A 24,237-nucleotide genomic window follows, 5' to 3' on the forward strand; every position below is an offset into this window, starting at 1 on the left:
ATAATTCAGAGGCTATCCCACTCCACTGTCTATTAAAAATATACCAATAACTCTCTGCCTCCCCCCCTTGAAATCTTTATCCAACTGGGAAGAGCCTGGATATATTGGTGATAGATCAAAATGTCCGCCCTGATGTCAAGAGTTGACGAGTACCGTCTGCACAAAGTTACAGTCTCCTGATTTGAAAGCACTTCCCTGGTGTAAAGAACAAAAAAAATAACACTTAAAGAGACTTTGACCTTAAAATGAAGGAGTGACCTTTAGAAGCAAAATTGTTGCAATAAAAATTATTACTCCACATGACTAATGTCTATTGTGGACTTGCTGTGGTCATATACATGCTGGTAAAAGTGACTTTGGCCCTTCTGAGGGCCACCAAAGGTTGGAATTAGTCCATTCAGGACCGGGCAAGTTCACTAGTTAGACCAAAGTGTTATGTGGAAGTGCAAAGAGTTTTCAAGCAGCGTGTGGTATAGTGAAGAGCGGCAAATTTTGTGTTTTTGGTTTGTAAAGTATATTATCACGGACAACCATCCAGTTACTCCGGTTAATTTTCTTCACTCCTGTTGGTGATAACCGTTACAAATTCATGCAACGTTCTACTTATTAGTTTGGTTCATGAGAAGAGAGAGATGAAGGTCTTTTTGAGTGGGTGATAAAAATAGGTTCCTCCTGAGTGTGATTGCCACCCAAGCGTACACGTTCTTCTCCTTAGCTGAGCCCTGGGTGAGGAGACATGATCCATGGAGAAGGAGATTGAGGAGAAGATGAAAGTCTGGTTGGACAATAGTTCTTCTCCACCTGTTAACTCTAGTACTCCCCACTGGGGGTGCCAGCATACAAAAGAACAAGGTTTTGCTTGCTCTACAAGAAGTATGTGGTGTGGGAGGCAGAGGATCAGGATTCACAAAGGAGCATGAGCAAGTATCTTGATGGACCACCTAAAGCTCCTCGTATTCCCCACCTGAGCGTGGCAGGCTTGGAACTGCTCCACCACCTCCACCAAGAAAGGCCTCCAGTTCGTCAAACTCATCTTTTTCCTTTGTCTTCTTGGGTTTTTTCTTCTTCTCCTCTTTCTCCTCTTCTTTGTCTTTGCTTTTCTTGTGTTTATTCTTTTTCTTGCTTGATTTTTCTTCTTCTGGGGCCTGACAGTAAAGAAAGAAAAAAAATCCTTGTGAACAAAAAGACACACACTCCACTGTAAACAATTTGAAGCATGATTTGGAGAAAGGACATTAAAAAAATCCATAGCTAAATCGTGTTAAAACAAACAAAACAGACAAACCCTACCAGACAATAGAGCCAAGTCCTACACTGCCCGACTGCAGTTGCTTAATACAGCCCGGGCTAGGACCCACCCCAGCCTGTGATTGGGCAATTATAATACAAGCAGCAGCACAATGATGAGATCAGCACTCTGCTCTATCCTCCAGTGGAAAGCACTGGCAATTGCTTACAGTGGTGCTGCTCCCCAGATTCTGTTACATAGTTACATAGTATTTGAGGTTGAATAAAGACATTAGTCCATCAAGTCCACTCAGGGGATTATAAAAACACAGAAGATATTATAACTTATTTGTTTAATACCGGGCCAATTTGAGGGAGTGCCGGACCTGGTGGGGCACAAGACTGACTGAAAAGAATTACAACTCTTTTGGTAGGTTAAACAATTCTTGTACACATAGCACTTTGGGGTTCAGCCTTAAAGTGAACTTGACACTTTGCCCATTAGTTCTACCCAACAGCGACGCCGAAATAATCTATTTTCAAGAAACATTTAATATTCCAAAATCTATCTCTGCACAACCTAAACGACTCGCTAGGTTTCACTCCAATGCTTCTATCAGACTATGATTGACATCACTTTGAATAATGTTATGCTAAACAAGCACACAGGGACACTTGGATACTGACACTATAATTAGGTCTACAAATGGAGGGTATTTTCTTCCCCACTTTGGGTGGAATTGGTTATAAAATGAAATCTGCCTAGTTCAAATCACAGTCAGAGGTCAGTAGAAGCTGATGATGGGTCTCAGTCATGGCAGCTTGTTATTTGCCTGCAGTCTTACATAACAGTGACAAGGATTCTACAAAGTGAAGGCAGCAGAGACCTAATGGTTTAATCAGAATTAGTGCTCTATTTCAGTTATAGCTTATGTCACCTCTTTGCTCTTCTTCTTCTTTTTCTTCTTATCTTTGCTTGTCTTACTGTCTTTATCTAGGAGAGAAGATTCATATATTTAAAATATAGACACTCAAATAAACATTTCATAAATGACAAATGTTCCCAGGGCTCCATGCATGCATTAGTTAAAAAGAGACAGCAATGCAAGTGGTGTGTGCTTTGCAGCACCCTTTGTCTGATTGGAACTGTTTGAGCCTTTTGAAAAGGGAGTCACAGCAGTGATGGCTGAGTACTGTAAACTCAAATGTGGGGTCTACGCCAAATGCCAGGTCTAAAGCAATGTTTTATGTACTTTATGCGGTCAGTAAAAATGACAAGGCCACACTGCAAAGTTTATAGTCACATTTATGTAAGCACATGCAGATTACATCTTACCTTCCTCACTGTCCTTAGACACTTTCTCCACAAACCCCAAACCAAACAGATCATCTTCTCTGATTTTAAAAGAGGTTGCTGGGGGCTTTACTGACTCCGAAGGACGAGAGGACATGGTCTCTTCACTGGAGCTGTCTGACAAGTTATTCAGCGCTGGTAACGAATCCTGCAAAAACACACACAACAAAGCCAATAATAAAACATCTTTCTTTTTAATCTTAAAGGTAAACCGAAAGATGTAAAAGAACCAAATGAATGCATGCAGCTATACACACACACACACACACACACACACACACACACACTATATTACCAAAAGTATTGGGACGCCTGCCTTTACACACACAAATGAACTCTAATGGTATCCCAGTCTTAGTCCGTAGGGTTCAATATTGAGTTGGCCCATCCTTTGCCGCTATAACAGCTTCAACTCTTCTGGGAAGGCGTCCACAAGGTTTAGGAGTGTGTCTATGGGAATGTTTGACCATTCTTCCAGAAGCGCATTTGTGAGGTCAGGTACTGATGTTGGACGAGAAGGCCTGGCTCGCAATCTCCGCTCGAATTCATCCCAAAGAATGTAAGCCTCTTGCAATTTACTGTATAGCAGTAGTATAGCAACACTGGGAGAGGGATAGACCTGTTTGGAAGCCAAGCAGAAGTGCTGCATGCAAGCTACATAACGTATATATTGGAGCAGGAGCAGAGGGAGTGGGAAGTGGAATTCATGAGTCTGATGCTCCTCCTTTACCGCCCAGTTAGCGGGTACAAGAGGACGCCACTGTATTCTTTAACTTTAACTGGCTGTGCAAATCTGACAACTGAATGGAAAACTACTGAAATCAGTTGGCAAGCAAAACAGCTCCCATATATGTATTTCATCTGTGTATTTAGAGGTTTGCCTGGAAATCAGCTTTAAAGCAGAAACCTTTATTACCAGAAATATGGCAGCTACCCTCAATACTGTTGGAAAATGATAAAAGAAGTATTAACCCCTTCATGACTGAGGCCCTTTTTTCAATTTTTGCACCCATGTTATATTCCACATTTTAGGCCTGAAAATACAAGTTTGGCACTGCTGACCATTTCTTCAAGGTCGCGGCAATCTTCTGACTTCAACAGTCACTGACTCAGAAGAAGTAGGCAGCCTGTGAAGTCTCAACGCTTGGTCTGCGTACTTGTTCTATTCCAGTGACTCAGCAATTACCGACACTATTGAAATATGACAACCAATAATTTCCAGACTAAATTACTAATGCCCCACTACATATTTCTCCAGATACAAGCCCAACTGAACTTTCTGTTTAAATCCACTAAATATATTTTTTAGGTGATTTAAAAGAAAAGGTGCTGAAAGTAATACAATTTGTTTTCCTCCGCTGCCACCATGCAGCAGAGGAGTCTTACTCTATTGTTACATAGTTACATAGTATTTGAGGTTGAATAAAAGACATTAGTCCATCAAGTCCAACCTATAGGATCTCGTTTTTAGGAGTACTTGTACCCCTGTATATTACTGTCCCTTAAAAAATCTATTGTGTGGAAGCTATGGTCCCTAGACAGAAGTCCGTTACAACTACAGCTCTCCATTCAGCAAAGCTCATGTTGCCTGCTTATTGGAGAATTCTAGCTGTGACTCAACAGGGGGTGTATCGGACCTCTGCAGAGAGACCACTGCTTCCAGAGAGCAAGGGTCCTTTTCTGCACTGTGCTAGCAGGAGACGGGCTTTTCTACTCACACCTTTTTTCATTCTCCTGATTGTATTTAGCTGATTTAAACGAAAAAGTTCAGTTGTGCTTTAATGATCTGTCTGATCAGTGTTTCAATATTTTAAAATTCTACACTATTCACTGTAATTCTACAGAGGTAAATATGGCTCCTACTGCAATCAGATGTGGTCACCTCCAGACATGCCTTCTACAACTGGTCTCTCATGACTACTTGAAGCTCATCTCTGGGCTTGCATGTTTCTACAAGTCCACGCAGATTAAATCTGATGGGAGGGGAGGGGCTAAGGCACCCCCACATCCAATCAATTAATCTATTTATTGGCACATCTGTTCTCTTTAGCCACTCTGTCTCCATCTCACCTGAGACTTGGAAACTTGGTTTGAATCTTCGCTATCGAAATCTGGGTCATCCATAACGAAGGAAAGCATTTGTGTGGCGATCGGACCCTCCGGGTCACTGTCTGAGTTCTCTTTGACCTTGACTTTTGCTTTCTTGATTTTGCTAGATGTTGGTGCCAGGGTCGGGGCTAGGTTTGGTTTCTCAGGGAGAGTCTGAGTTGCCGAGACCTTAGAGGTTTTCCTAAAATATAGAATTACAGCATGACTGAGTGGAAGAACAGTAGAGCCTAATAATTCCTTTCGGTAAAATTATACAAAAATGTCAAGTCATGATCAATGCACTGGATTTTATTTTATTTTTTTAAGTAATCCGCTGTCTACGTACCATCTGTTGTGAAAAGCCTGTGTACAGAGCTCAATAGCCCAAGCTGAAATTAACACACGAATCAGAACAGTAACTCTTCCCTTAATAAATACTGTGGGAATTGTTTGTTTGTCATGTATTGCATGTTATTATAAACTAAAAGTGTAATATATATATATAATAGATTTGTGGATTGCTTTAACAGATCATTACTGCCATTTCCTGTGTTGGTGTCTAAAGATTTAAGAGCCGGCAAGATGTTGGTGCAGTAGTACAAGATATTACCAGCTGGCAGGACATAAGCAGCCATAAATTCCATTAGTGAATTACTACGATCAATATTCTACTACATACATTAAAGAATGCAGCTCAGAGGCTGTCCTAAAGAGACCTGCAGTCAATGCCGCAGGTTAGGCTCTCTGTACATTCACAGAATGACTGGTCCTCTGTAGTGGCTGCAGATAGGAAGGGCTGTCCAGATGCCATTCACTGCAGGAAGAGAAGGAAGGGCCACCCGGCAAAATTGTAATGCTACAAAACAGATCAGAAATGAAGTGCCAAGAGTATATTGCAATATATTTTAAAGGAGTTTCTTCACAGCTGCAAAGTTTAACTGCTGCAAGCGACGTCCATGGTCCTTCCTCCTCTCATTGGGCTTGGGTGGTCATTGCTCACATACACAGGGTGGTCTTTTGCTTGAGCTGCTGGACAATAGATGTTTTATTTTTTAACAAAAAGGTAAAGCTGGGCGTTAATGTACTTTCAGTTAAGTGGAAAAGCAGGATATTATTTAAAAAAAACAACTTATCTATGCCAGCCTTCTGCACTTATTCAAAAGGCCCGTCAGCCAAACATGAAAAGAGAAGAACATAGGAAGCACCTATTGCATCTTGGAATACAAGTTTTTTTTATTTCTTGCATTATGCCTTATTTTATGGCTTATGGCTATAACAAGTACAATCTTCTACTATGCATATCATGGCTAAGCAGATCTTGATCGGGAGAAATAGCTCAGCTCCCATGATGCTCAATTCTGAGCAGTAGGTTGGATGAAAACACAGATGTGTTCAGCCACCAGATGCAGGTAATTATTTTGGTAACTTTAAGCTACTGTACTGGTTCCCACCTACCCCACACCCCCTCCCCTCACCCCTTCAGGTTCCTACCTACCCCATTAACCCCTTCCCCAAACCAAAAGGGAGGGACAGCAGCAAAAAAGAGGACCAATGGCAATGCCAGCTGGCGCAGGCACATCTGCAATGCTGGACTGCTGGTCCACCTGGAAACCGTGGCGGCGATATACCCAGACAGTGGAATACAACCTTTCTCCAGAAGGAAGTTAAATTATTGTCTGTGGTTTGCGTCCTTCATCCACTTATACCTGCTTAATGTCATGTGTCTTCATCTTCACACACTACTGATTACTTCTTATATATGTTTTTATCCTTGTGATTTTTTTTTTTACAGTCAGCTTTGAGCCAAGGTGGTCAGATGTATTGTTGTTTATGGAAGCGGATTACAAGAACACTATAAACATTTACTGAACAAACATTTTTTTTGCCTGGAGATGGGCTTTAATCCAGCACCTTAGTGCTACACTATACCATGTCCACATAGCCACCTTGCAATGAGAGTTCCCAGCAAATGACTTACCAAGAGTATAGCTCAGAGTCTATGTCTTCGTCTCCAGCTATTTGCACAGAGGGAACAGGTCCTTCTTCGTCGCTGGACAGGGTGATGTTCTTGCTGGGTATGATGGGAAGAGTGGATTTCGGGGCTACCCTATCATCAGGATCCAAATCATCCTGGAAGCCAGCCACCATGGGATTTGACCCAGGTACATCCACATCACTGAGATGAAAAAAAGATTCAGTGGAGAGAAAGGAATTAGGTAAAATATGGAAGGTGCAAGTCACATACCATGATGGGGTAATAGTGTCACACGACAAGGGATATACATCACATGACATAAAAGAATAAATACTTGGAATAGCAGCCAGTTTCCACATTTCAGCTATAGACCAATTAATTCAGCAATAGCTGTGTCACACTTATGATACTGAAGTGAAAATTGTATATTTTGTTTCACTGCGACACAAGTTTTCATAGTGCAAAGCAAGAAGCATGACTAAAATAAAAGCATTTTTAAAATGTTGTTTCTTTTTATATTTCAACACTAAATAAGAAAAAAAATCTGTAAACTTTAATGGTTAAAAAAAGAGGAGGAACGAGTTAATAAGGGCCAATATTAACCAGAGGTTAAAAAGGAGAGAATAAAAAACAAAACATTTTCTTCACTTTGTAGCACATCACAACATATCATCTACATATAACAGCTTGCAACTATCTACGCACGTGGAAGAGTCTAGAAGTGGGCATGCTGCATTATGTGTGGCCTGTGTTATTAAAATACTGTAAAACTAGCAACTATGTCCTCATAGTAAAAAATGTGTGCTGTACTTAGCATTTTCTGAGTCTAACTGCATAGTCTCCTAAATAACTGTTGATACTGCATCCACCAGGCAGCTTCTGTGATGGGGTGACAACGCTGCCGCACTGCTTCTCAATTCATAGTCACCCTCATGCAGGCTGTGCCTTCTTACACTACAGTGGGATGAAAAAGATGGAGCGGATGTGGCTATCCTCACTGTCACTGCGGATTTAAAAGGCTGTAGCCTGCCAATCAGCAGATGACCACACCTAGTCCTGCCCACTGCTTACTGGATTGACACCACTGCCTCTGCTAAAACCCTCCCACTGTAACCTGCAGTGTCTGGGAAGGGGCAGTATGCGAGACAAAAATGAAAGAGGAATGGGTTTAAGACAGGGGGTGGTAAAGGAAGTCTTTTTTTTAAGTATATTTAGTTGTACTTGGACTTGTCAAACAGGATCATTTCAATGTACTTTAAATGAAGTTTTAGTACACCCATAGTCCAGACTTGATCAATACACCCCTCCTCCAGATTAAATGAATCCTTTAAAGCATTAAAACATTAAATGACAGACCATTAACGCTTTGCAAATACCGTCAAGTTGGCACAGTGCACATTCTTCCCTAGTCTGCACCTACTTTGCATATTTTACTCTGCAGTAACACAATATGCTTCTCTTATTGATGCAGATACCATTTATCTGGCTGTCAGTGTTCGACACAAGCACCAGCTTATAGCGTACTCCAAGCCATTTTGGAATTCAGTGATGACTCACAATGTCATCACTGGATATCTATCTGTACCAATATCTGTGTTTTACCACTGAGGTGTCTGAAATGTTACCAAATCCCTCGCTTTGCACTTCAAGACCGATTTAAAACATTTGTTTGATTCTTTCCATCAGGATTTCATTTTATCTGTGCAATGTCTAACACACAAAACACAGAAATCACATGTATACATTTAGTAATGTTGCCTAAGGAGAGATATTTTTTTAAGGACACGAATAAAGGGGGAAAACAATTCATCACGATCATAATGGTACATTAAAGGAGAACTATGGGGTTAAGGCTTTTCCCCATAGTTCTCCTTAGGGTAACGGGAGGACACAAACTAGCGTCCTCCCGTCACCCTAGGCTCAGTATACCGTGAGCTGTAGCTTGCAGTATACCATGAGCTGCTGCTCGCGGTATACTGAGACGCCGCAGCTGAAGCGGATCCCGACAATTATGTCTGGATCCGCCCAGCTGCGTGACTGACAGCTGGCTCTGCCTATCTAGAGGCAGAGCCAGCTGTACCCGCCCCCTCCCCCGTCCGTTCCGCCAGTCAGCGCTGGCGGAGCGGGGAATCCAGCCCCTCCCCTGTCACGGCAGAGAGCTGTGACAGGATCGAGAGGTGAGCGAACGCCGGTATGTGTTCACTCACCTCCCGATCTACTGAGCCGACCTGTGAAAGTCTCATTGTCACAGGTCGGCTAGAACTATGAGGTGAGTGAAAAGCACTCACCTCATAGTTCTCCTTTAAGATTCGTGAGGTGGACTATAGATAAGTAATTAACAAACCCCCTGAGAAAAGTGGGTGGAAGGCTGATCTGCGGTCTTGCCACATGTGATCTGTATGAAAATAATAGGTCACAAATAAACATTTATTACGCAGTGCTTCTGTGACACTTTGCTTGCACTGCCTGCTCACTTTTTGATTCTGCCTAAAGTCCATTTCCACCTTTGTGAGCGATTAGGATTAATTGTGGTAATGAAAAGGTGCAGTGATGATGTATACATGTGCCCATTTTCATGACTCACATTGCTGGCTTTCTTCATTTTTTAATGTCTGCTCTATTAGGCCTGAATCCTAAAATTTACAAATTTTCTCTACAGGAAATTCAGACTGACACCAGGATCTTATTGTAAAGCAGCTGACCCCCTCCCTATGATTCTGTGTAACACTATTACTTAACACCAGCTCTGCCTTTACACACAATACACTGTCTGGCATATGCCTGCTTAATGTATAAATTGGTGTACACTGCTGGCATATGTTTTTAAAAAATACCTCCCCAAAAGGTGGAAATGGGCTTTAAAACAGATCTCTTGATGTATCTTTGCAAAAATAAAACACAAGCACATAAATGTTTTAGTATTTGGGAATCTTTAGTACTATAGCAACCTCAACATATAGCAACCAGTAAATTCTTCAGCTAAAGTGGTATTTATAGTGGCCCAGTCAGTTGGATATAAAAATCCAACTAGATGCCCATTGTATCCCCACGCCCCTCTATTTACTTTACTCAACACTGCTACAAATGGGCATCTGACCTAATAATACGATAAAAGAGCAGGACTGAGAACAGATTTCGACGGAAACAAAATGCAGTGTTGCTGCCATAGAAACTAATTAAAATTATTCTTCCGCAGCTATCTGATCCCTGACAGGATAGCCAAATCTGTCCCTGGATTTCCCCTTACTGTTTCAGAGGTTGTCATGAACTGGACAGTCACATATAAGTTTAATGGTTTTCCATAGCCAGATATCCAAGGAGACACCTTTAGACCCCTGCCAAGCACTCTTAAAAAATGTCCACTAGACATTAATAATCCCCAATTTAGGCTTTTTTCATATGTCACAGCAGCTAAACAAGCAATTGATAGGGCATGAAAATGGACCAACGTTGCCTTATGGGGTGAAATATAGAACAACTCTGCCTATGATACAGCAATAAGACTGAATTCAAACTGGCAGATAGAATATTAATATACACCCAAGCATGGCAACCTTGGGTAACAATAATTCTGACCCCTAGGCTATAGTAGCCTCCTGGAGCCTTAAGAATGTGTTCTACTACCACAGGCATGTGGTGCTGTGGTCCTCCAAAAACTACCCCTTCCTAACCCCACATACTCATTTCCACCCTCTCATCTGTTACCCTCTATGCCCAGGATCAACAATAAGAAGTAAACCTCCTTTAGACAGGTGAGACTTTAGCAATGTTTTGACCATAACAAAAAAGAAGAATAAAAACATTCCCTTTTGGGGCTGGTTCACACCATAAACAGTGCGTTCCAGAGCGGTCAGCCTCTGGAACAAACTGTATGACATTCTGGCAGGCTTCCTGCGTTCAGGAGCGGGAGGAGGCGTGGCGGTGCATTGAAGTCAATGGCACCGCAGCCACACCCGTGGAACATCAGTGCCTGCATTCCGGTCCAGTGTGATCTGCAGAAATAGTGCTTGCAGCATTTTTTCAGATTGCACTAGAGCGGAACGCAGGCACTGATGTGCCACGCATTCTGGTGTGCGAGATCGCACCGCAGGCGTGGCTGCAGTGGCATGCCCCCTCCCGCCCCTGAGCGCAGGAAGCCGGCCAGAATGCAGTCCAATGCTAAACTCTCACCTGTCTAAAGGAGGCTTACTTCTTATTGTTGCTCCTGGATAAAGTAGGGACAATTTGTGATCCCTACCGGCGGGATATTTCTCACTTTCTGTCTCTGTGACATCTCTACAAGAAATAAAACTTAGCGATTGTCACTAGGACAGGAAGTCACAGACAACAATAAAAACCCAAATACAATACAAACCTAACTGGGGCTCTAACCCTTTATGTTACCTTAAAGCATATATAAAAAGATTTGCGTGGAATAGGGCTTTAACCCTTTCGCTGCCAAGGACGTACGTCGTACGGACCTGGCATTTACAGTTCTACTATAGAGTACTTTTCTGATACAAGGTGGGTAATATGACACAGCCACATACCTATCGCTGTCTCTCCTGTTTCGGGGTGGAGGTCTTTCTAGTTCTTTTTGGGTGGCGCCGTCCTCCAGGAAGCTGCGATCTAAGCTTTCATCAGGAATGAAATCCTCCACACTCTGGACCTTCACTGGCTGCTCGGCATGTGTTGGAGTCTCTGGGAGGAGAGCAAAGGATTGTGGGTAACAAAACAATGAACAGTAACAAAGCTTCAAAATTCCTCTTGTGATCTGGTGATGGAATTTCTAAGTGTTTCTCAGGTCATACTTCCATGTGTGGTGACCTCTAAAAAAGGCTACCCCAAGAAACTCACCAGCTCCTAATAAACGATTAGACCGCTTCCTCACCTTGCAAAATGGCTGCTTGGCGACATAACTAGTTCCTTACAAATTCACAAGCTGCTTTCTCTTCATAAAACAACGTTATCAGAAATGTCACACGTTTCTAATAACTTCAGGGCCTTCCTTCTCATTCATAAATGTCTGCCTGACGATCATCACTAAAACCTGACAATGATTCATGCTTTTAGATTCACCACACGGACAAAGTGCTCCCTAAGATACCTCCCGTGTATACGTCCATCTCAAACCTTCAAATTCAGGACTTCTGGCTTAAGGTCCCCACACACCTTACGATAATCGCGGGAAATCCCGCGATCGTACGATTATCGTAGTGTGTGTGGAAGCCGTGCGACCTCTACTACTGTAAGGTTGCACGACTTTAAACTTACGGACATGTTCGAAAACCCGCCGAGCATCGTACGATGTTCGGCGGGTTTGTGGCATGTCCGTGCGATAACAGCCGTACGGGCCGGTGGGGCCAAGCACACACTGCGCATTCGGCATTGCGGTCATCGGAAGCCCGCCCCTCAGGGGGCGTGGCTTGCGATCATCGCAAGTACGATCTGCCTATGCAAGATAGGCAGATCGTACCTTTTTTTAAGGAACTTACAACCATCGCAAGACAAAAGTCTTGCGATAGTTGTAAGGTGTGTGCCCAGCCTTAGAGAGAAGTCACAGCCCTTGCAAGCATGATTTTAATAGGCGAATTGCAAATGAAGGCAAAGCCAGATTTGAAGCAACCATACATGGCTGAATGAAAACAAGTATTATATAACTTGTACAGAAAATAATACTATCCTTTTATGATTTCACTGGAGTTACCCTTGACGTGTCAAGCAAGCTATGTTTAAAAACAAATAAATAAAGCATAGTAAATTCAGCAAAGATGAGCAGTTCTTTCCCGGTCTATGAAATACCAAATATTTTTTGTCAGCCATAAGGACAGAAGCAAAAATACAAAGAAAGTTCAAGCTGAACTCCAGGCACAAATGAAAAACACATATTAATGCAATTACCCATTCATTTAAAAAAAGACTCACTAAATGTAAATTTGTATTCAGTTAATGTACTTGGTATCAGCCTCTTGCAATCCTCTATACAGCAGCATTAAGCTTGGGAGAGGGAGTGGCCAGCATTTGGAACCAATCAGACTCTGCTGCATGCACATCTGCTCACAAGATATATGCTAACAGGATGAGAGAGCAAAGAAATTAGGTCTTCAATGTTCTGATGATCCTTCACATTCCAATCACTGGCTGGAGGCAGGGAGCTGACCAGGCTGTATTGCTTAAACACAATAAAGAAAAAGCAGGTCACCACCCTGGCTGTGCAGTGTGACAGGGCTGTGTATATCTTAGGACTGAATGGGCAGAAGTACAAACCCTTTGGCAGGGAAAACAGTTTCAATGAAACTGTTTCAATTGTGCATTTAACTGTAATGTTAAATGTATCCCTGGCATGAAAGAAATACATGGCTAAAATTGCTGGAAAGGTAACTCTCCAGTTGTATCTGGTCTCACTGCTATACAGACACAGACCCAGAAGTCAGTATACCGTATAATTCTACTTGTTCTAGATCAGTGACTCAGTGTTGAAGACAATGCACCAGCATGACAGCCAGACAACTAGATTTTTCCAAAAGAGAGGTCAGTAACAGCAGCCTACATACTTCTTGCATGACAGTTTTTCCTGTAAGAGAAAGATTGTTGCCTGCTAGGTCTAGGGCTGCACCTGGTTTGGCTGGAGGACTCTCAGTTGTGGAAGATCCAAAGAGCCTTGACATGAAGCCTCGCTTCTGCTGAGACTGCTGGGAAAGTGGTGGAGAGGACACTGTAGAAGGAGACGGGCCAGATACGTCAGGAACATCAGCCATTGGAGGTGGAGGAGAAGCAGCCAGGGTAGGAGTGGGCATCTGAAGTGGAGTGCCAGTGACGGAGCTGTCAGGAGACTCGGAGATGATGGGGACCACCGGAGACTGTGAGCCAGAAGATGGACTCTGCCCATTGGTTGCAACTGGAGACGCTGGGCGCTTATTATTCTCCAACATCTCTAGAAATCTGAGAGGAACATACAGGAAATATTAACAAACATTTATCTGACAGATTGTGCTGATCTTACAGACGTCATCAAGCTCTCAATAGCGAAACAGAGCGGATGGAGAGAGAAGATGATCTTGCTAATGAAGCCGATGTGAGTAGGAGGACTCGGCGCATGCCTGCAGATGCCAGATTGGCGAAAAACATGCAGAAAATTAGAACAAATGCAGAACATTTCCATGTGTCTAGAATAATTCAGTCCCATACACACAGACGTCAAAAAAAGGTCACCACGTGCTACCAAATGCTTGGGACTGTTTTTCAGGAAAAACACATATTAAAGTTATTATTGTCATTTCGGATGTGACTTTGCAATTTGATATACTTGTTTTTTTACAATTTTTGTCATCGTACTAAGCAAAAACATTTGTAGATTGGCCACAAATTAGCTACTATTCTCTGTTGAACGACGGCTAAAATATGAACCACAAGGAAAATGCATTGTTTTTAGCGAGTCAACAGTTCAGTTTGTCTGTTGGATTCCTTGGAAATACCCGGGGGGGGGATTTATCAAAACTGGAGCAGACAGAATCTGGAGCAGCTGTACATGGCCATCAATCAGTTGCTCTGTTCAGTTTGTTCAGTTAAGATTTGAAAATGAGAGAGAAGCTGATTGGTTGCCATGCACAGCTGCCCAAGATTTTGTACGCTCGTTTTGGTAAATTCCCCTCCCAGTGTTTCTGGGTACAGAGGAGCATATGAGATTCTTCTATTTCTCCCAAGAAGCACGAAGATGGTCAACCACACCGTGTTGGATCTGACACAGAGCTTACACACGGACATATTTTTTTCGTTCAACTGGGCACGATGAACGAACTTCCTGTTGTGTACTTTGTATTCTGACAGCAACGCCTGTCTGTTAGTATACCCCAACAGTGCTTGCAGCTAATTTCTTTTTCTCCAGCATGCCCTTTGGATAAAAGTAAATCTAATGATCGACTTTTGCTGAGGAGATTGGCCCGTTGGTGGCCCTAATTTCCGTCAATTCCTTCTGAAATGGCTAGAATTCAATCTGTGTGTACCCAGCTTCACAGAGGGATTAGATTTAGGGCTTCAGCTTGTGAACAGTTGAGAGCACAGGAAAGGTAAGTATCCATGTGTGGGGAAGGAGAAGTGCTTGTGTGCTTGCTGGCAGCCTGTTTACCACTAAGCCAAATGATTCCATCTCTCCTGGAGAAGGACAAGGTGTCCCTCTTCTGTGACTGCAGTCTGTTTAATCTGACCTCATCCATTAGGTCTATTTCACAATGCAGTTGGAAATTAGCCTCCCAAAGGCTGCTGCTAACAGAAGCCCACCAGCTGCTGGATGAAAGTGGTTAACATGGGCTTCTTATACGTATCATTTTAGATTTACCTGACTGAAAAAAATTAATCTTTAATTTCATAAATTATACACTAAAATATGTTAAAGCAAAAAACTATATAGATAAGCTTTTGCCATAGATCAAAGATATATATATCTATATATCTATATATCTATATATATATCTCCACCTAGTATCTAGTATGCAAAACCAGCATTTGACTGTCACTATTTAAAAAAGTTAGAAGACATCCCAGCAAAGAAAGCTAATATTACTTGTCCTGCTGCCCCCATCATCAAACTCTGCTGCGGTGAAGATCTAAGCTTGCTGAAAGTTCTTCAGCATCACTGCATTGTGAAAGCCAAGTCCTCTACCCCCTGGTGTTTAATGCTATTCAGCTACAACATACTGTTAAAAACCCCTGAAACTGCATGTGAAAGGTAACCTACATTTCGTAATTCTGATCCTCTGTCTCTTGTTGCACGTTCAGCTCTTCCAGGGTAGCATCAATGTCCAGCTGATTTGTCTCCAACTGTCGTAACAAGGTTTCTCTCTGCAAGACATAAGTCAAATGTTCAGAATCAGACGTAGGGTGTCCTGCCTCTAGAGCCTACCACCAGTAACCCTGCCTGCATAATACAAGCATGCAATACTATACAACAGTAACAATGTTGTATTGTCCTATACCTGCAATCAGACCCCCTCCCTACATTAACAATATGAATGAGGACACCTTTGACCCCTTCCTTTCCAGAAGGGCGAGAAGTGGAAATCTACAACATGTTACAGATTTCCAGCTATACGAGGGTTAAGAGTGTCAGTTTCCAATCACATATTAATAAGTAAGCCAGAGCATGTATCACTTCTTTAGAGGACGATCGTTTTACAAATCCACTTACAGTTGCTGCACCGGTAACGGGCTATGTAACTCCATACAGGGAGCAGATCTCAGGTGTACTCTGTATAAACTCCAGTCACTTGTCTATCAGTGAAGTCAATCACATTGGGGATCAATTCTAAAACCAGGTGTAGAATAAAGTGGGTGTGCTGCCCCAAATGTCTGCTAACATCCAAATGAATGAAAACATCAGCAATTGCAATGCCATTAAATTGGAGTAGGAGGCTGAAAGGGGAAGGGATGTAACAGTGACCGGAATAAAGCTGTCCATACACAGATCAAATGTTGTTAATTTCCTTATGATACATCTGGAATTTGTTACATGGGCAGCCCCTGAAGGAACAACCTGGCTCAAACATAGTCAATTTTTCTTCTTTTTTGATGGAGCTGGTTGGAAAATTGTTGTCCAAACAGTGCCTGCAGCTAATCAGCTATCCGTCCTACTTAACTTGCAACTCTGGTATCCTGCAATGTTGGCATTTCCCAATTGGCTTGAGAAGTGCCTGGGGTTTGCGAATATCTATTTCATGAATGCAAAACAGAATCCCCGTTGATCCTGCCAGAAATCTAGTGAGCCGATATCTGCTGTCCTAACACACTTCCCATCCTAGGTGACAACATTGTCCCTCATAGATACCAGGCTCGCCAGTGAAAATAAAGGAACAAAAAGTATGAAAAAAGAAAAGTAATGCAGCCACCACATTCAAGGACCTGTAAGATGCAATATATTAAATTTTTTGGTTTAGCTACACCAGGAAAATGAAGGAAAGGAGAACATTAACAGGTAAGAAAAGAAAAAAACAAGAAACAAAGAAATGCAAAAAACAAAAATGAAGAAAAAGCAAGTGAATAAAAAAAATAAAATGGATGGAAAGAAAGGAAAACTTTGGAGGAAAATAAAATGTACACAATATGGAAAAATAAAAAAAAGAAAGTGATACAATGTAAAATCGAATTCTAATTTATAGTGAGGAAAAGGAAACCGCTACTAAATATGTAACGCATGTATTTTAGGTGAGATGCGTCTGCAATTTGTACTCAGAGCCTGGTGAAAAAACGGTTCAGAACATAAAGCAGGTCATGATGTCTTTTAGGTGGGACATAGAGAATAAAGCGAAGGTATAAGGCATTCAGGTATAGGATGGTCTCACCTGGAGTTGAAGGAAAGGGATGTTAAAGAATTTGTGCAAATATTTCAGCCCAAAGCTGTTCTTCATGGAAGACTCAGCATAGCGGATATAGGAAGAGCCGGGTCGTCTGTACAGAGAAGCAGAGGACAAGAGAGAGGATGGTCATCCAATGCAGCAATCTCCAAGGTCAGGATAAGCAAGACATAAAACATAGCACCTGATAACATAGCAGGCAGTGAACAGGATCAGACAGAGGAAAAGAGCAACTTATGGGCCAGACATATCACAGTTCCACACCCAGAATGCTCCAGTTCAATGCACACGGGCAGGGAAAGGCTTGTGCATGATTTTGTTCAACAATAAGGTTATAGAATCATTTTGAAGGTAACCTGTCAAGGAATATGGCCCTTATGACCTATTTTTGAGCGTGAAGTCTCCTGGGCTGTCATAATTTCCCCTGTTTCGCTACTTGTCAAGTAACTGACCAAGTACGCTCCTCTGTTTATCTGGGGTACTGATACTGGTGACTTATCAGGTAGTGACAAGGTTAAAGATGGCAGTACTGGAGCTTACAGTTTCAAAAACAAGTCATCTGTTTCTTGGCAGGTTGCTTTTAAGCCTTTCCCTGTCTTATATTTGATGCTTAAGTCAAGGAGCAACCTTAGAGAGCAACATTAATCTAACAATAGCTAATGCCACACAGAGAAACTGCACCTAAAATAACTCGGTAACAAACAAGAAATATATATGCCGAGATATAACATGTGCATGATCATACCAATTGAAGTTTTCAGTCCCTCCACTCTGTTGAAATGCTGGGCCATTCTTTCCCGGTAGTGACAAAGCTTGCTCGACCCTTCCCTTTATATTCCTATTGGCCCGTTATTATAAAAAGGGGCTCCGTTTCCTGCTTTGCAGTGCTACACAATGGTTGTGCTTTACTGCTCCTACTCACAATGCAAGTTTATGCAGTCAAAAGGAAACTTGTAGTGCAAGAAACACAAAGCTTGTTATTGTTGACCACTTCTTAAAAAATACTAAATGCCTGTCTGTTTCTGGCTTCAGTACTTGGAAATACTGACCTCGAGCATGCATGTTCATTCTGAGGCGGTGACACATGTCTCTATAGTCTGTATGAAGAAAATGTGTGTACTAAACTTTCTATATCTTCATTGAGGTTATACTACTTGACATGTGCCAATGCAGTGAGCAAGAAAACGTCCTCGAGTGGTTAATCAACAAAACTGTATTTATACCAGTAATAAAATCATGTAAGCATATTAAAATGAAAAAGTCATCCAAACTTTATTTTTGGATAACTGTTGCAGTAATACCTCAATGCATGCACTCACTCTAAAAACTATACTTTGCCTTTTAGCATTTCAATTAAAAACATGAAATCTGTGTGTAAAAATAAGAGCAGAAGAAACGAACAAAAAATGTCTGCAACATCCCACGACTCCTCTCACCTGTTAAGGCCCTGGATACAATCCCGCACATCATCGGGCAAGATGACGCGGTGTTCCCCCATGTCACGATAATTGCCAAGGACACACACTGGCACATGGCTTGGTACCTTGGGCAGCTCTCTCATAATGTAGGTAAATGTCCTAAAAACCCAACAGGGCAGAGAATCAGGTCTCGGTCACACAAAGATTTGAGGAAGAGTAAGTGCTGTCCACAATGTTCTTCGATGGTAGAACCCAAAGAGGTGAAGTATCTTTACAGCAACCAACATCTGATTGATGGGGCATCTACTCATAGGTAAACTGAGGTCCCACACCTCCCTGATACCACCAATTTTATAGCCTACTGGTCTTAAGGAAGATGGATAATAAAGTTGTGACATGTGATCTCTCTATTACTGGATTACTTGCTGTACTAAGGTAGTTTTAGCATACTTTTTAAATCACATAGTTGGGCCCATATGGGGCCAATACAGGTTCTAGGGCCTTGGAAAGTAGTGGGTTCTTGAAGCCCAGCTATTCTCAAATGTTACCATAGAGCTATGCTAACCATCTTGAAGCACCGAGCCATCACTACGTGCCTGTTTTCAATGTCAGATCACAGTTTAGCACTTTTTAGAGACCAGAGGCTCAATAAATAAAGCTAACACATCATGATTGGAATTCTTAATCATTTTGAAAATGTGAGTTATTTTCAGTTAAGTCCAGTAAGATTTGAAGATTTATAGTTACATGGCTGGTTGTAAAGCTTTGTAAATTGAGCCTTACGAGTGCACATTATTGCTGTCCTCTATTAAAAACTGTAAGAATATAATTGGGGTGCATTAATAAAATAACTACAAAAATGTCCTACCACTGCAGGCCACATACTAGACATATGTCCATTGAATAGGAGTGAAGAAACCAGAGCAGTTGGAGCTTCCCCCCCAGAAGATATCCTGTATGCAAAGGCCTAAGCTTCTGGTTGTCAGACCAAAAGTGGATTGAGAGCTCTGCCGCAGCAATTTGTATTAAGGTAAAGTGTTTTTATTGCCGTCTGTGCCTCAGATGGAGACATCTCCCTCACTTCCTGTCCTGGTGACTGGAGAAAGGAAGTGGTTAGAGAAAGCAATAAAAGCCTGACAAAGGTTCAACTCTTCACATGCTATTCAAATTCGCAATAAAACGCTAGCGTTAATCTTTTTGTTAACACTTGAGTATAGATCCATTTTTAAACACAGTTAACCATACTTTGGAGTCTAAACTAGTTATCTTGCCTGCTTATGGATTTTGTCAACTAAGTCTCCCAACAAAAGACAACATTGCAGCGGAAGGGGTTAGCATGGTTGTTTCGCAGCCTATCAGGGATGTTAAATGTACAGATTTTGTACATTCTCCCTGTGTTCATGTGGATACCCTCTGGATACTCTAATTTCCTCCTGTGATCCCAAATCATACCGAAAGGTTGTTAACGTGTGTGTGTGTGTGTGTGTGTGTGTGTGTGTGTGTGTGTGTGAAGCATCATTATAAGATGGAGATGTAAAAGGTGCCCATACACCTTACGATTATCGTACGACAATCGTATGCGATCGACTTTTCGTACGACAATCGTAATGTGTGAATAGAGTGCCCGACCGATAGTACTGTACAATCGTACGACTTTTGACGGTCAAGCATGTTTGAAAACTTTGCTAGATCGTACGATGTTCGCATGGTTGGTGGCGTTTCCGTCCGTCAAAAGTCGTACGATTAACACTGCGCATGTGCAAACGAAAACAATTGCGGTCAATTACCGCAAGTCGTCCAGGTGTTTTTTTTAACTACCGCTAATTGGACCTTGCGATAATCGGGGCAAGATGGGGCCGTCGTATGAAAATCGTACAACGGTTCGATCATTGGACGAAAAGTTTCGTCCGATAATCGTAAGGTGTATGGGCACCTTAAGACTAAGACTACTTAGTACAGCTCTACAGTAGGCACCTTATAAATCTGGAAAATAAGTGAAAACTATAATGACCTATTACGTAATTGCAAAAGGCAGAAGGGCGAATGATGAAGCATAGAACATGATAAAAACACATACCACTGCTTGGTAATGTCAAACATCAAGATCACTCCATTGCAGTTCTTGTAAACATCCAAAAACTCTGCGTCCAGCGCCAGGTCAGAGTCCCCCTGGATAGAGAAAAGCACAAACCATTGACATCCACATACACATGCCTTCTTCAAATGTAGACTAGGTGACAGCACGTCCAAAGGGTCCAAGTCAAGTGTCTTGTATTCGACCAATCATAAAATAAAAGTCCCCGTTACCTTACTAATATCAGAAACCAAAAATAACAACTCTAGAACAGCAGACTGCAAGGAACTGTTACACAAACACTGGATATCGCATGTTCTGGACAGGTGTGGACCTTGATGGTCAGACGTGTAAAAAGTATGTGCTGCTTATTTGCAAAGTAATTGATAACAGAAACCTTGAACTCCTCACCTCTTGAGGCTCATTTTCCAGCTTCAGTCCACCCTCTCCTCTCTTCTTGCCTTTCCCTGAAAAATACAAATGGAATAAATAAACCCTTACACAATTGCAGAAGACATCCATTTCATCCTGCTCTTGTATAGAGCTCCATCTGGTTAATCCTTAGTCCTGAACATAAATAATGAAAAGATAAAAAATACACACACACACACAATGTAACACCCTCCTTCCCTGACAATCTTGTACTCTCCACGGGGCAGAATGGGTATTGTGGCATACATGAGAAGACCTGGGGAAAGCTGCAAATTTAGGATCTTACCCTCATCTTCCACATTGCTTGGCATGATGTTAACAATCTCGTGAGAAGACAGTCAATTACAAGAGCTTATTTGCGAGATTTGGGCTGCACTGGATCACCAGAATAAATGTGACATCACCTCAGGCGGTAAGAGTGTAGGAAGGTACATTTTACATATATTTTTTGCAGCTGATTTTTATCAGTGGAGGGGGCCTGGACATTAGGGCTGCAACAACTAATCGACATAATCGATTATAATCGATTATATTATGTTGTCTTGCTGCACAGTTACACAGGAGACTGAATCTGGTCTACACTAACTGATCCAGCCCCTTCATTTATAGAATTTACAGAGTGTGTGTTTATATATTCTATATAATTTTTTTCCCTGCATGTGTTGCAATGTATTGTCAAAAGGGATTGCTGCTCTCAAAGTAAAATGCATACCTTCACTTACCATTATGAAGTTACATAAAAGTTGCACTAATGTGACATTTTAATCAGCAGAATTTGTTGATGATATTTTGCAGTAAATATAAAAGGGGGTTGCATTGGGGGAAAATTACAGGAAAATGCATTTTTCTAATTTCCCAATAAAAAACTAGAATAATAAAAATATCTATCCAAATTGGCTGCCAAAGTAGGCGCTATCCATTCCAAAAATAACAATATATAGGTAGGATTCTGTAGGCTAAACCAGTATTTCTCAACTTTTTGTAGTCATGGCACCCTTTAAAAGTATGCAAAATCACGAAGCACCACAGTCTAAAATGTGTCATAGACAATGCACACACAAAAAAGTGTGTTTCCTCTTTGACATAGAAGTGCCCCCTTCAACTCAAAATGTCTCCTTTGCACATCAGAGTCACCCTTTGGATCAGGAGCCCCACTTTTACATCAGGAGCCCCACTTCGCCTCAGTCTTCATTCCCCCCTTCACATAACAGTCCCACTACCACAAAATGTTGAAGGCACCCTGGGGAGGCCAGGAGGCACACAAGTGGGACACCATGGTTTAGAAAGGCTGGGGTAGACTACAAAAGATAAAAAGGTACAATGTGCAGAACCAAGTCATCACCAAAACTAAAAAAACAATTTCTGGAACTCAAAGCGATTTGGGGATAAAAAGGCCTGTGGACTCAAGTGATTAAGTCAGGGCTGGACAGGAGCCAAGTAGCCAATTATGTTTTCTCTAGTTATTGTCAATTAAGCTGGCTCCCCAAAAATCCTGCTGGCTCCTGGATTGGACAGACTAGTCCCTGTATTCCATATTAATTTGTGAACCCCTGGGTTAAGTAAACTTCACTGTCCAAAATAAGAATGTTACCTGGTAAAAGAAGAACTCACCTTTATCGACCACATCCCAAACCTCTACCTTCACTATGTCGTCAGTGGCTGAAAATAAAATAGATACAAAAGAGTATGAGATAAACTAAAGGTAAACTCAATTTCTGAAATCTTATATAATCTTTAACATATTAATGGAGTTTTAAAAGTTATATTCCATAGAGTCTATTTGCAGCTTTAACTAAGATCATATCTGGTGATCACGTAATGTAGGTCCTTGTTCAGACACTTCCTGTTATAGGGTGACAACACTCTGTCCCTGTCTCATGTGGTACTGTGCTGTCACCCTCTCACATTTGACCCCGGTGGAGATTACAAGCAGCCATGCCAACACATTGTGCAAGCATGGTAAACTGTTGTCACCATCAGAAACCTGCTCTGAGATTTGCTATGCATCCATCAATGAATGGAGTAAATGTGGAAAGGAAGTAGCTGCAGGAGATCAGGAACATGTAGATGCAACAAAGGATGATAAAGTGAAAACAAGTATGAAAAAAGACAATTGATTATGATACAGGGTGCTTTAGCAAGCTGAATGCCATATAGATGTAGGATAACATCTACTTAAAAAGGATAGGACCAAGATTAACATGAAATTGTCCAATTCATCCACAAAATTACATTTCAGTTGGAATCTGGTGGATAAAGTCACTTATTGGCTTCATATGTCTGAGATATCAGAAGCAAAAAATAAAATAAAAAACAAAACAAAAACAGAAAAACACTAGCAAAGGATTTATATGAAGTCAGCAGCCATTATAAATAATTGTGAAAAATGTACATATATCATACTGTAATTGCATTGTGACTCTGTTTATATCTAATAAAATGTTTTGGAAAAAAGGAAAAATAAATAATTGTGATGTAACAAAACTGGTGTTAATAAAAATGATAAATAACCGTGGACATAAAACCATTACAAACACATCCATTATTGAGAAATGACCAGCCTCCTCCATCTCCTGCAGACTATGCGGATCTGTAGCGCTGTGATCAGGCATGCTTGAATAACTCCTGTCACATCATTCAGTCAGTGTGTGGGAAGACAAGCCATAGGGGCTCTGTGTAAGGGTGACGGCATCATGGGAGATGCTAGTAAAGAGCTAAGAGTACAGGACACAGAAAAGAAAGGCAGCAAGGGAGGGGGCGGAAAACCAAACCAGAATAACAAACCCAGCTGTAAATTATATGAAGACAATGAGGACAGAGAATAGGAAAAACAAGTTCTAGCCTGTGGCTAGGGGAGATAAACCACATACAATAGGAGAGAGAGAGTGTAGAGGAGAGACAGACAAGAGACAGTGGGATCACAATGGCAAGATGGAAAAAAAATCAGACATAGGAAAGCAGAAAAAAACCATAAGCGAGACACACAGAGCGAGAGACAGAATGAGAGCAAGAGGGAATGATGGTGGTGGTGAGGGGGGATATTAAGAAAAAATCTGTGTGTGCTGGAGAGTGATAAAGAGAATGCTAGCGGGAGAGCGATGGAGAGAGCGGCAATGGCCAGCCGGAGAGCGATAGAGAGAGCCCGGCCAGCCGGAGAGCGATAGAGAGAGCCCGGCCAGCCGGAGAGCGATAGAGAGAAAGGAGGAAAAAAAAAAAGGGAAAATAAAAAGGGGAGAGAGATAAATTAAGATGCCCATATACAGCTTGAATTTCCTGTAGAATCAGTTGAAATCTAGCCCCCCCCCCCCCGACCCCCAAAAATCAATCGAATTTTGGAGCAAACA

The 24,237-nt window shown here is 41.7% G+C and overlaps 1 protein-coding gene across 1 annotated transcript in view; it reads right to left on the reverse strand.

Annotated features, from left to right (window-relative positions):
• Positions 1 to 240: 240 nt before the first annotated feature.
• Positions 241 to 24,237, reverse strand: part of RABL6 (RAB, member RAS oncogene family-like 6) — a 33,369-nt gene continuing 9,372 nt past the window's right edge. The window contains exons 3-15 of the mRNA XM_018556767.1: positions 22,505 to 22,552; positions 20,873 to 20,928; positions 20,465 to 20,556; positions 18,406 to 18,546; positions 16,958 to 17,063; positions 15,358 to 15,461; positions 13,240 to 13,565; positions 11,174 to 11,324; positions 6,648 to 6,845; positions 4,652 to 4,871; positions 2,564 to 2,729; positions 2,166 to 2,221; positions 241 to 1,145 (exon numbers count right to left, since the gene is read on the reverse strand). Coding sequence (XP_018412269.1) covers positions 942 to 1,145; positions 2,166 to 2,221; positions 2,564 to 2,729; positions 4,652 to 4,871; positions 6,648 to 6,845; positions 11,174 to 11,324; positions 13,240 to 13,565; positions 15,358 to 15,461; positions 16,958 to 17,063; positions 18,406 to 18,546; positions 20,465 to 20,556; positions 20,873 to 20,928; positions 22,505 to 22,552 — 1,868 coding nt within the window. The 3' untranslated portion in view covers positions 241 to 941. The remainder of the gene's footprint in view (positions 1,146 to 2,165; positions 2,222 to 2,563; positions 2,730 to 4,651; positions 4,872 to 6,647; positions 6,846 to 11,173; positions 11,325 to 13,239; positions 13,566 to 15,357; positions 15,462 to 16,957; positions 17,064 to 18,405; positions 18,547 to 20,464; positions 20,557 to 20,872; positions 20,929 to 22,504; positions 22,553 to 24,237) is intronic.

Source organism: Nanorana parkeri, unplaced genomic scaffold, assembly GCF_000935625.1.
Source record: "Nanorana parkeri isolate BGI_ZX_2015 unplaced genomic scaffold, ASM93562v1 scaffold251, whole genome shotgun sequence".
Lineage (NCBI taxonomy): Eukaryota > Metazoa > Chordata > Amphibia > Anura > Dicroglossidae > Nanorana > Nanorana parkeri.